At 36.6% G+C, this 12,271-nt stretch overlaps 1 protein-coding gene across 2 annotated transcripts in view; it reads left to right on the forward strand.

Moving 5' to 3' along the window:
* Positions 1-551: 551 nt before the first annotated feature.
* PSMD14 (proteasome 26S subunit, non-ATPase 14) overlaps positions 552-12,271 on the forward strand; it is a 111,174-nt gene continuing 99,454 nt past the window's right edge. For both annotated transcript variants that reach the window (XM_086369735.1, XM_086369727.1), the window contains exons 1-3: positions 552-723; positions 8,744-8,880; positions 11,149-11,200. Coding sequence is in view for 1 of the 2 variants with exons in the window: in XM_086369727.1 (XP_086225853.1) it covers positions 11,153-11,200 (48 nt within the window). In the remaining variant the exon portion in view is untranslated. The remainder of the gene's footprint in view (positions 724-8,743; positions 8,881-11,148; positions 11,201-12,271) is intronic.

Consider the following 12,271-nt stretch of genomic DNA (forward strand, 5'->3'; position numbering starts at 1 on the left):
TGGGCTTAAAATAGATGGTTTCGCTATTAGGGAAATGTTTGTTTTCCTTGAAATTCAATCTTCGCAAATTGGTAAAGACAAGGTGAGTAGACTGCACTATGGAAAAGAGCATCAGACCGACCAATTTCCACTATTTTCACACGTCTCCCTTTTCTCTCTTGCTTCTCAGATAACCACGTTAAGTTTAGTTCAACTGAACCTTTTCGTTTTGAAGTAGGGCAGCGATGAACACCAAAACGAAGGGAGTTCTGGACTTCGCATTCCTACACTTCCATTTCCTATTGAGTCACCTCCCAGGGTGCGTAAGCCAGCGGCTCGGATCTCGGCGCTGGCCGAGCGCGGAGAAGCGGGGAAGGCAGACGTGAAGGCGGAGCAGCGAGGATGTCCGACGCTAACTTCCGCCTCGCCGTCCAAGCCTGGAGTCAAGAAGCTGGCCCGCTCCGTCTGTCGCGGGCGCTACTCCTGGGACGCCTGCCCGACTCCCGAGTCGTCTCCAATTGGCCGTCGGAGGAACGGAAGCCGAAGAGGAGCAGTGAACCCGGAAGTGCTTCGCAGCGGAGGCCCGGGCAACTCTTTTGAATGGAATCGGGCTGATTCATCGCCGGTTCGCCGAGCCAGAGCCGGGCCCAGTCCGAGCTGCTGCTGTCGCTGTCGCTGCCGCCGCGTCATCGCTCCTGGAAGACTAGGGTCCAGACCGCGACCTCCCGCTCCGCCCGCCTTCAGGTAAGCCTGTGAAGGCAGGCCTTGGACGTCCGTGGAGGCAGCCGCGCTAGGCCTCTGCTAGCCCCGTGCTTTCCTGAGTCACGTTGCCCAGCCGAGTTGCCACGGCCCCGGGAGGTGAGGGTGGAGTCCAGGTTCCTTCGTCCTCCTCTCTGGCTTCCTGGGTCTCTGATTAAGTTAGGTCTGGATGTAGTTTCCTTCCGGGCGTTTCTGCTCCGCTGAATTCACCACACTTTGGGAACCTCTCCTCCCTATACAGAGAGAATCCTTGGTTTTGGCCACTGTTCGTGTTCTGTTCAAAGTTACCCCTGTGTTAAAAAACTTCCCACCAGACAGGAAACAAGGGCGATAGAATAAAATGAACTTTACCGTTGAGTGCATGTTTGCCTTATCACTTCTCCTAAGGATAGGCCTTGACCCATTTTCTTTTAGTTTTAGGTTTTTATCTCCCTTCAAAAAAAAAAAAAAAAAAAACCCAGAGGTGCACCAGTTTTTAACCTTGAAACTTAAAAACAAAGTGCGATTATTTCTGCTCTGTCTTTGAACTTACTTTCAATTTGTCCTAATTGAGTAGTTGTTGGTGAGTTGATTGCATTTCTTGTTTTCGGTGAAACTCGATTTTCCTGGGAACAATACATTGTATCAGTCAAGGAAGAAAAATGTAAACTTCTTGAAAAAGTTTGAAAACAAATCCAGTGATCGAAGGAAAAATTCTTGAAATTAAAATGGTTGGTGAAAGATTGGTAAAAGATTTAATGGGAAAGGCAAGGAAGAGGTTTTAAAAGTGAGCAAGAAATGTACTTCTAGGGTGAAGATTATTTTTTTCCACTGCCCATAAAATTACTTAGTGCTGCTGACTTGATGTTTGTGAGTAAGCAAGAAGACAGCCAGTGATAATGGTGAAATAACAGAAAAAGAACTAAATACAGTTCTAGTGCAGATGATTAATATAATAGTAGCCTTCTAGTGTTGTCCTATAAAACTACCAACTGGTTCATTTAAAGTTTAAATTGGGTATGTTTTAAACATAGAAACTTAAGTGGGCTATTGTGCATTTGAAGAGATTAAGATATGTGGTGGCTGAGAATTAACTACAGGATACATTTAGTGAAGTGGTATTTCGTGAAAAACCTGAATACTGTCTTGATTTTGTTTTAGAACAAAGTTACATGTGGCCAACAGGAGAAAGTTCTGAAGTCATGATCTTTCAATGTAGCCCCACCTGTTGAGTTTGGGAGATTTTTTCCCCCCTAGGATGCTTGATAAATATTATATTGTTGTTCTAATTGAAAAGCTGAATTTTTAACCTGCCCGACTTACTTTTATACCTGTCTGTAAACCTTGTGTTTAATATCTAGTTTCAGAACCCTTGTTTGAAAATCAGTAACACAAAGCGATTGTGCTTAAAATTTGTTTTTAGTTTTATAGCAGTGTTTGTTTCCTTAGTTGTTGTCCACCTGTGAAAGCCTTACCTAAACACTTGTGATTGTAACTCGTGAACTTGTCTTACAACGAGTTTGTTGCACTCATTTGACACTCATTATGTTTTATGATATTTTGGTGTCCCCATCTGTAAAGTGAGAATTGGGTTAAATAATCTCTTCTGGCTCTAAGAGAATACTAATAACAGTTACTGGGTATCTGTGAATGTCTCAGGCACTGTGTTAGGTGCTTGTATTTTTTTTTCTTACAGCAGACTTACAAGAAAGATACCACTCTCATTTTAAGATGAGGTCTAGACTCTAGATCTAGAGCCTAGAAGAAGGGAACTTGTTCACATTATATAGAGAGAGGGTAGGTAAAGACGCCAGGATTCAAATCTAGGTCTGATTTCCTCCAGAGCCTTTCCAGCTGAATCTTTTCACTTTATGCTTTTTTCTTGGGTTTGTATAATTCCTCTCAGGGTAGATGGTAAATTCTTTTGGTGAAAGTCACTAAATTCCTTAGTGACTCTATTTCTGTATCATCTTATATACAACAATCACGAAGCCCATATTTGTTAGTCAGTAAGTTGTGTCCCACTTTTTGTAGCCTGCCAGGCTCCTCTGTCTGTGGGATTTCCCTGGAGTGGGTTGCCATTTCCTTCTCCGGGGGATCTTCCCGACCCAGGGACTGAACCTCGGGTCTTGTGCATTGGCAGACAAATTCTTTATCTCTGAGTCACCAGGAAAGCCCTATATACTAGGAACTATTTAATAAATGCTTTGTTTTAGTGCTGTAATTAGGAGATAGCACAAGGGATTTTCAATAATTCTATCCTTACTGTTCTAAATGGGGGGGGGGTGGGAATCTTGCTTTCCAAATCTTATTTATATAATTAAATTTAATGTTGACTGTTTCTATTTCTTTCACTGAAGAAAGTGAGAGAAAGAAATTCCTAATTACTTTCCACAAATCAGAGAGTAGAGGAATTAGAAATACAGTGAGATCACAAATACAGAGTAAAGGATTTATCATCAGTCTGAGAATAGTATATAAATGCAGCGTGGGTTGAGAAGTAAAAATGAAAAAATGAACTGGAAAACAGAAGAAAAACTCGAACAGATAAGAGCTTCATGATTTTGTTAGCTCAGTTTGGGAGATGAGAAAGTGGAAAATCATGAGGATTTTGAAAGTACTGATACTTATTTTGTACTGTTTTTTTTTTTACCAGAGTTCTAGACATTATATATGACACGTTAGGCATAAACACTTTATTCATATTATCTGATAATTTTTTAGCTAATAATATCATGAACGAGCTCTTGAGTCCTTTTCTTTTTGATAGATGTAAAAACTTAGTTTTGATCCATAGACATTTGCATTGCTTTATTTCTGAGTATTTAAAATATTCTTTTTTTGTAAGTATTCTTTTATGTTCTAGTGTAACAACTTAAATTTTATGAACCCCTTTGCTAAGTTCTGCAAAAAACAAGTCCCTCCTCTTCGGTGTGATTGATTCATTTTTTACTGTGAAATGTGCCCAGTGTTTTGAAATTCACTAAATGTTGAACTCTTTGGGAAGAAGAACCTGTGTTGAGTGAGCACTAGCTGCGCTCGTAGGATGAGCAGCTGATGACGGCAGCTAGCATTCACTGTTTACTTCCCATATGCCAAGCATTATTAAATGTTATTTTTGTTCATTGTCTTCTTTAGTATTCTAAACAATTCTGTGAGATAGATATTATCATTATCCCCATTTTACAGATGAGAACACTGAGCCTGAGAGAGGTAACTGGCCCAAGGACACAGAGCTAAAATGTTTTGTAACCAGGATTTGAATCCTGGCACTGAGACTGTAGACTCTTAAACTCTTAACCTTAATATACCAAGAAAAACAGTCATCACTGTTTACCACCTGGGTCCAGTAGATCTTTTAAAATTTCTTACACCTTTAAGTCAGTTTTTGAATAATTTATAGAAGTAAAAATAAAGGAATAGTAAAAAAAAAAAAAAAAGTATATTTAGAAATGTTAATGAAATTTAAACATAGTGCATGCAAATTTTTGTTCTGTATTTTCCTGGTTTTGAAGGTATACGTACCTGAAATGGATAACATCATTTAAATGTAGTTAGCTGTTCATCATCCATCATACACGAACCTACATGTTTTTAATAACGTCTCTGAAGAGGCCCTAGCTTATCTTCTGGTTCTACTTGTATTTGCAATACTTTGTGTGTGTGTGTGTGTGTGTTAAAATATGCATTTAATAAAATTTACCGTTTTAACCTTTGTTAGGCCTACAGTTCAGTGGCATTTAAGTACATTCACATTGTGCGATCATCACTACCATCCATCCCTAGAACTCTTTCATCTTCCCTGATGCAATAATTTTTAATTGTATGAGATAGTTTTTAAAGTAAGCTTGTAGTTTTGTTGAAGCAGGGATAGCCATCATCTTTGCTCATAAAACATTCTTTCTTTTAGATTTATGAACACTGCTTAGTCCAGTGATTTTTTTTTTTTTTTGACTTGTGTTCTTTGCTTTTACTCACCTTGGTGTACACTTCAGCAATGCCCACATTTGAACTATATCAGCATCATAAATGATAACACAGTATGTCACCTCTTTCGCAAAACAGGTTCTTGTCAAAGTGTGTAAAGAGTCCTTGTTGAATACTAACTGGATATTTCATATTTCCTTTTTGATCTTAGAAATTCATTTTCCAACTCATTGATCCTTTAAAAAATAATTTTTTAGGTAAAATTCACATAGCACAAAATTAACTTAAAATTTTTTTAGTTATTTCTTTTTTTTAATTCACATATAGTTGATTTGTACCAATCGGCTAAATAGCAAAGTGACTCAGTTAATCACATATATGCATTCTTATATTCTTTTCAAAATTAGCCATTTTAAAGTGAACAGTTTAATATCATTTCAGTTCAGTTCAGTCGCTCAGTCGTGTCTGACTTTTTGCAATCCCATGAACTGCAGCACGTGAGGCCTCCCTGTCTATTACCAACTCCCAGAGTTCTCCCAAACTCATGTCCGTTGAGTTGGTGATATCGTCCAACCATCTCATCCCTGTCATCCCTTTCTCCTCCTGCCCTCAATCTTTCCCAGCATCAGGGTCTTTTCAAATGAGTCAGCTCTTCGCATCAGGTGGCCAGAGTATTAGAGTTTTTAGCTTCAACATCAGTCCTTCCAATGAACACCCAGGACTGATCTCCTTTAGGATGGACTGGTTGGATCTCCTTGCAGTCCAAGGGACTCTCAAGAGTCTTCTCCAACACCACAGGTCAAAAGCATCAATTCTGCGCTCAGCTTTCTTTTTAGTCCAACTCTCACATCCATACATGACTACTGGAAAAACCATAGCCTTGACTAGATGGACCTTTATTGACAAAGTAATGTCTCTGCTTTTTAATGTGCTGTCTAGGTTTGTCATAACTTTCCTTCCAAGGAGTAAGCGTCTTTTAATTTCATGGCTGCAGTCACCACCTGCAGTGATTTTGGAGCCCCCCAAAATAAAGTCAGCCACTGTTTCCACTGTTTCCTCATCTGTTTGCCCTGAAGTGTTGGGACCAGATGCCATGATCTTAGTTTTCTGAATGTTGAGCTTTAAGCCAACTTTTTCACTCTCTTCTTTCGCTTTCATCAAGAGGCTCTTTAGTTCTTCTTCGCTTTCTGCCATAAGGGTGGTGTCATCTGTGTATCTGAGGTTATTGATATTTCTCCCAGCAATCTTGATTCCAGCTTGTGCTTCTTCCAGCCCAGCATTTCGCATGATGTACTCTGCATATAAGTTAAATAAGCAGAGTGACAGTATACAGCTTTGATGTATGCCTTTATTGATTTGGAACCAGTCTGTTGTTCCATGTCCAATTCTAACTGTTGCTTCCTGACCTGCATATAAATTTTTCAAGAGGCAGGTCAGGTGGTCTGGTATTCCCATGTCTTTCAGAATTTTCCACATTTTGTTGTGATCCACACAGTCAAAGGCTTTGGCATAGTCAATAAAGCAGATATAGATGTTTTTCTGGAACTCTCTTGCTTTTTCTATGATCCAGCAGATGTTGGCAATTTGGTCTCTGGTTCCTCTGCCTTTTCTAAAAGTAGTTTGAACATCTGGAAGTTCACAGTTCACATATTGCTGAAGCCTGGCTTGGAGAATTATGAGCATTACTTTACTAGCATGTGAGATGAGTGCAATTGTGCAGTAGTTTGAGCATTCTTTGGCATTGCCTTTCTTTGGGATTGGAATGAAAACTGACCTTTTCCAATCATTTAGTAGATTCATAATATTGTACAACTACTCTCTCTATATATTAATAGTTCTGAAACATTTCCATTCTTCTGAAGTAAAATCCCCTATCCACTAGTTTCTCCATTTTATTCCTTTCCCTAGCCCCTGGCAATACCAGTCTTCATTTTGTCTCTATGGATTTATATATTTTGGATATTTCATATAAATGGAATCATTCAATATATGACCTTTTGCACATGACTTCTTTCAAAGAGCATGTTTTGAGATTCATCCACTCCGTAACATTTATCAATATCTAATACCTTTTTATAGTTGAATAATACTCCATATGTTCCTCTGTATGTATATTTAGAATTTGTTTATCTTTTCCTCCTTTTATGAACATTTGGGCTGTTTCCACCTTTTGGCTGTTGTGAATAGTGATGGTATAAACATGCATGTACATGTACTTGTTTTGAATACCTGTTTTCAGTTCTTTTGGATGTGTACCTGGGAGTAGAATTTCTGGGTCCTGTGGTAATTCTGTGTTGAACTTTTTGAAGAACTCCAAGTGTTTCCAACACTCATTGGATTTTAAGTTTTAGAAAATTATATAGGATATTGTCAGTGGTTTGAGATGTTGTTTGTATCAGGGTGATTTTACCTGAATGATTTTACTCTTCCAGGGGACATTTGGCAATGTCTGGGGACATTTTTTTTTTTTAAGTATAGTTGATTTGCAGTATTGTGTTAGTTTCAGGTGTATAGCAAAGTGATTCAAAGTTATATATGTATGCTATGCTAAGTCGCTTCAGTCGTGTCCGACCCTGTGCAACCCCATAGACGGCAGCCCACTGGGCCCCCCCATCCCTGGGATTCTCCAGGCAAGAACACTGGAGTGGGTGCCATTTCCTTCTCCAATGCATGAAAGTGAAAAGTCAAAGTGAAGTTGCTCAGTCATGTCCAACTCTTAGTGACCCCATGGACTGCAGCCCACCAGGCTCCTCCGTCCATGGGATTTTCCAGGCAAGAGTACTGGAGTGGGGTGCCATTGCCTTCTCCTCTATTTTTATGGCTGAGTAATATTCCTGAGTGTGTGTGTGTGTGTGTGTGTGTGAAATATTCTTGAACCAGTCATCTGTTGATGGGCACTTGGTTTGCCACCACATCTTGACTTTTGTAAATAGTGCAGCTATAAACATTGGGATACATGTATCTTTTCTAATTGTCATCTTTTCCAGATATATGCCCAGGAGTGGGATTGCTGGATCATATGGTAGTTCTGTTTTTAGTTTTTAAAGAAACCTCCATGTTGTTTTTCGTAATAGCTGCACCGGTTTACATCCTCACCAACAGGGCGGGAAGGTTCCCTTTTTTGGAGACGGTGGTGATTTTCCCAGCTGTACTTGCTATAGGATCTAGTGGGTAGAGGCCAGGGATGCTGCTAAACGTCCTGTAATGCACACGACAGCCCTCTCCAACAGAAAAATTACTTGGTTCTGAATGTCAGTAGTGCCAGAGAAACCTTGGCTTATGTCAACTTTATTGTCATCATTAGAGTGCTGTTACTTTTTGTTTTTAAATGTTCATCTCCTGATTCTCTAATAATTGTGAAACTTTTTCTCTGTCAGTTCTCTCTTTGCTATTAGGGGAGGAATATGAGGGATTCTGAAGTACTTGTTCAATGAAAGCTAACAAAAAAGACTACAAAGATGGTATCTCTAGTGTTTTGTATCTTTTTAAAAGATGAAGCAGGGCTTTGGGCAGCACCATGAAAACTGAAAGATGATGCAGTGGCTATAATGTATTTCCCTGTTGCATTATTTAGGGTGATTACTTCACTATTGCATTATTTGGGGTAATCTTGCATTTTCTCTTTAGTCTTCTTTGGCCTAGTTGAGAATAATTGATTAGGACATGTCAGAGTAATTCCTAGGATAATGAAATAACAAACTTTAACGATATAGGGAAATTAACCACTAAGATTCCATAATATATTACAGATTTCTAATAATGTGCAATGAACCTCTATCGTAATTTTGTTCTATTTAAAAATGAATAAATCTTCTTTGTTCTTTAAAACTCCTCTAGAAAGACTGAAAGTCATGAGATAGCAATCTTTACATATAATTAGAACAGCTCAAAAAAAACTTTAGGAACAAAATTTGGATACAGGGGTAATCACTATGCTCTATAACTCCCTTGGGTGGTATTTCATTCTGTACTCTCAGGAAATGATAATTTAAAAAATCAATTTTGATTTCTATTTTGTTTTTAGAAATTTTGCTTGATATATTTCCCTCCTTAGTTCTCAAAATAATTGTATCTTATTTAATTAATTTTTTTTTTTTAGGAGAGAGAGAGGGGGAAAAACAAAGCCTTGGGAAAAATTATACCTGCCAGTATTAACAAGAGAATTCTTGAATTAAGAAATTTTTCAAACTCAGCAAATTGAAGCTTAACACCACAAGAGCTGTAGCTACTGACCAGGTAAGAATTAAGAATGTATTTTACTTTTATTTATTCTTTCAGGATATTGTTATAACAATATTATGAAAATGTGTTACTTTTAACACAGATCAAAAGCCCAGATTTAAGAGCTCTTGAAAGTCACAAGTTGCACTTTTGTTCTTCTCTGCTTTCTATAAACTTCTTAAAAGTAGTGTAATTTAGAACACTTATCAATATATTTCATTTCCAAATGTTGGTTTTTTATTAAACCTTATTATCTTATCTTAAATGTTTTAGTTTGCTAAATATTTTTTTCTGTTTGCTGAGACATCTCATTTTGCTAAAAACACAAGTTTGACCTGCCAGATTTTCTTTCCCTCTGCTCCCCACATAGCTCATGTATATTCACAGCATCTGGAGTCTGTGTAAAGTCATCAGAAACAACACAGGGGGAATAGATAAACTGAACACAGCTGGGAATTTACTTTGGCTTGGAATATATAAAATGTCTAAAATTTTTTCCCCCATTTGTTCTTTATGTTAGTAAGCTTGCACTGATCCAAAAGAATTTTTTTTTCTTGGAATAATATCTTGTAGAGGAATAAATGTCTTTTATATTTTAAATACACAGGACTTTATTTTGTTTTGTTTTCAGTCAACAGCCTTTAAAAAGTACTGTGTATTGAATGCCATATTTGAGTTATGGAATTTTAATGAGAATTTAATGGAGAATTTATTTGTAAATGTTGCTGTTAGGAGGGTTAGTTAATATTGTGAAGTGGAAATTTTGTGTAGACTATCAAGTTTTCTTATGTGCCTTTTCGTTTTTTAAAGAGAGTTTATCTATTATCAGTCTCACAAACTTGTGGCGTGAAGGATGCCAGACCCAAAACATATTATTTTGTTTATATAAAATTCAAAAACCCTGAGAAGCTATGCTGTTAGACCTTGGAATTCTACCTTTGTAGGGTGTTGGAGACTAGGAAGGGAACATAAAAGATTCTTAAGTGCTGGTAAGGTTCTCTTTCTTCATCTAGGTGGTGGTTATGGTGGTATGTTCACTTTGTACAGATTCCATGGTTGTATCATTCGGGCAGTTTTCTAAATTAGGATTTGAATGAAGTTTGCAGTATTAACAATGTTAAATATTCACAGGATTAAATTGTTAGCAGTATTCAACAAACATGATTAGGCAACAGTGTAATGATTATAAGTTAGTAGAGTTAGTAAAGCTGTTCTAACTAGTAAAACAACTTGGACAAGTGACAAAATTAATCTGTTAGTGTTTATTTAGTGTCAAATATAATTTGTAGTAATGCCATTTTCTAAAGCACACGTGTAGGAAGAAGAGGAATTTTAAGGCATAGTAGCAGTTTCCAAGTAGAAAACATTGCTTCATTATTATGTTTATTTAGTTGTACTAACATTAATTTTTATAATTTGATTACTCCTTTTTGTGTATTTGTGGCCATATTAGTACCCTTGCTATTTTTTCCTTTGATTTCTTCTGTGAAATTTTTGAGCTTATAAGAGTATCTTCTGTAGTTACTCCAGAGATGGAAAAAAATCAGATCGACACTTGGAAGTTAATCTTCTTTGTATTGATTTACTCTAAAATTGAGACCAGCAGCCGAATTTCCTTAGTGAAAATGGTGTATATCTTCACAGTATCTGAAATAATGCAAACTATCTGTGTGGATTCTAGAACACTATCCTAATGCACCTAATGTTTACTTTATAATATTTTGTTTAGTATAATGAGTACGTTTTAAAGCCTTTGATGCTAATTCAGAGATCCATAATCTGCTCACAATGTCTTTCACATGTAGTTTTGATGATAACTGACAAGCTGTAAGTTAATTAGCACAGAACTTACTAATGAGGATGTTAAAATTTAATTTAAAAGTGAGGATTTTTATTTGTACACTCTGGACAAATTGAAGGAAATTCAATCATACATATGATAAGCATTTCAGGCACTTTTTCTTCATTCAGGTACTTTATTAGATAACAATAAGAAAATATAATTAACTTAATGATAGCAAAGTTTTGAAAGTATGCTAAGATTGCTTGTCTTTAAAACTGGGGATAACCCAAAACCAAAGCAGTAAAATAAGGTCTGTTAATTAGCATGGAAGACAGCTTCTTGAATTAATATGTGGTGTTAATTAACAGGAAGTCTGATGTTGTGTTGTAATTACCACCAATATTTTTGACATACTGAGTGACTGAAGGTGAATTACATAGATAGCAACTGAGTAAACACTTTTGTGCTTAGGATCGTTTTTCTTTGTTTCTGTTTTCTAGAATTATGGACAGACTTCTTAGACTTGGAGGAGGTATGCCTGGACTGGGCCAGGTTAGTATATCGACTAAGTATTTCTTTGTGTGTTAATTACAAACCTTTGACTAGTTATCCAAACAGAAAGAAATCACTCCCAAGAAATTCTCCTCATAGATGACCTTATGATAAGAAGCTTCCCTTACTGCTGGTTGTTGTATACCAACACTAAAGAACTTGTGAGAATATGTTCTATTATCTTAATTTAATTTTCTCCTAGGAATAAGAATTTTCTCTGCTTTGATTTAAACTTTTGAGATACGCAAGATAATCAAAGTTGCCTTTTGGTTAAAAAAAGAGAGACTCATAATATGGTATTTCTGGGTTTACAATGTAGACTTTAAAAGTAACGCATGAAAAAGTAAACATTGCATACTACTGGCAAGATCCAGAAAACACATAGAACGTCTGTGTGGACAATCTTAACATTGGTAAATTCCTTCTAGTAATTATATTACATGGATGAATAAGTAGTACCTCTTTTTCCTTTAAATTTGATATATACAATTTCTTTCACATGCTTATTAAAAGTACATTAATTTTCAGTTATTTTTAATATTATCATTTATTTTGTTCTGTACAGTTGAGGCAAATGGCCTCCAGATAGATTTCTATCTTAGGATGTTCTGTCTGCTTTCAGCTGAAGAAGAAATTTCTGCCTTTTTTGAATTCTACAGTGATTGTCTTTCCAATCTTCCAGTCACAAAAAAGATGACTATGTGAGACTTTCATGTAATATATTATTTTATGTCGACATTTTGGGAGTATTTTTCTAACCCACCTTTAGAACCCTTTTAGTGATCAGCTTTCCCGTATTTCCATATCACTATCAATGATTCTGTCTTCCTTGATTCATAGTAGTCTAATATTTTGTGTGGGAAATAGTTGTGTTTGAGATTTCATGAAATTTTCAATGTTTCTTAGGCACTTGTACAAGAATTCTGTGTTAGGCCCGTTGTGCTTGATGACTAATAAACTTTTTCCTTTTAGGATGTTGAAATCATTTTATGGTTCTGTATCACATCCTTGCATAGACCATTTGTTAGTTTTGACTATTTCTCATGTTCCTTTTTTATAAGCATGTTTCTT

Source organism: Bos grunniens, chromosome 2, assembly GCF_055505025.1.
Source record: "Bos grunniens cultivar Pamir isolate PY7600 chromosome 2, Bosgru_T2T1.0, whole genome shotgun sequence".
Taxonomy (NCBI): domain Eukaryota; kingdom Metazoa; phylum Chordata; class Mammalia; order Artiodactyla; family Bovidae; genus Bos; species Bos grunniens.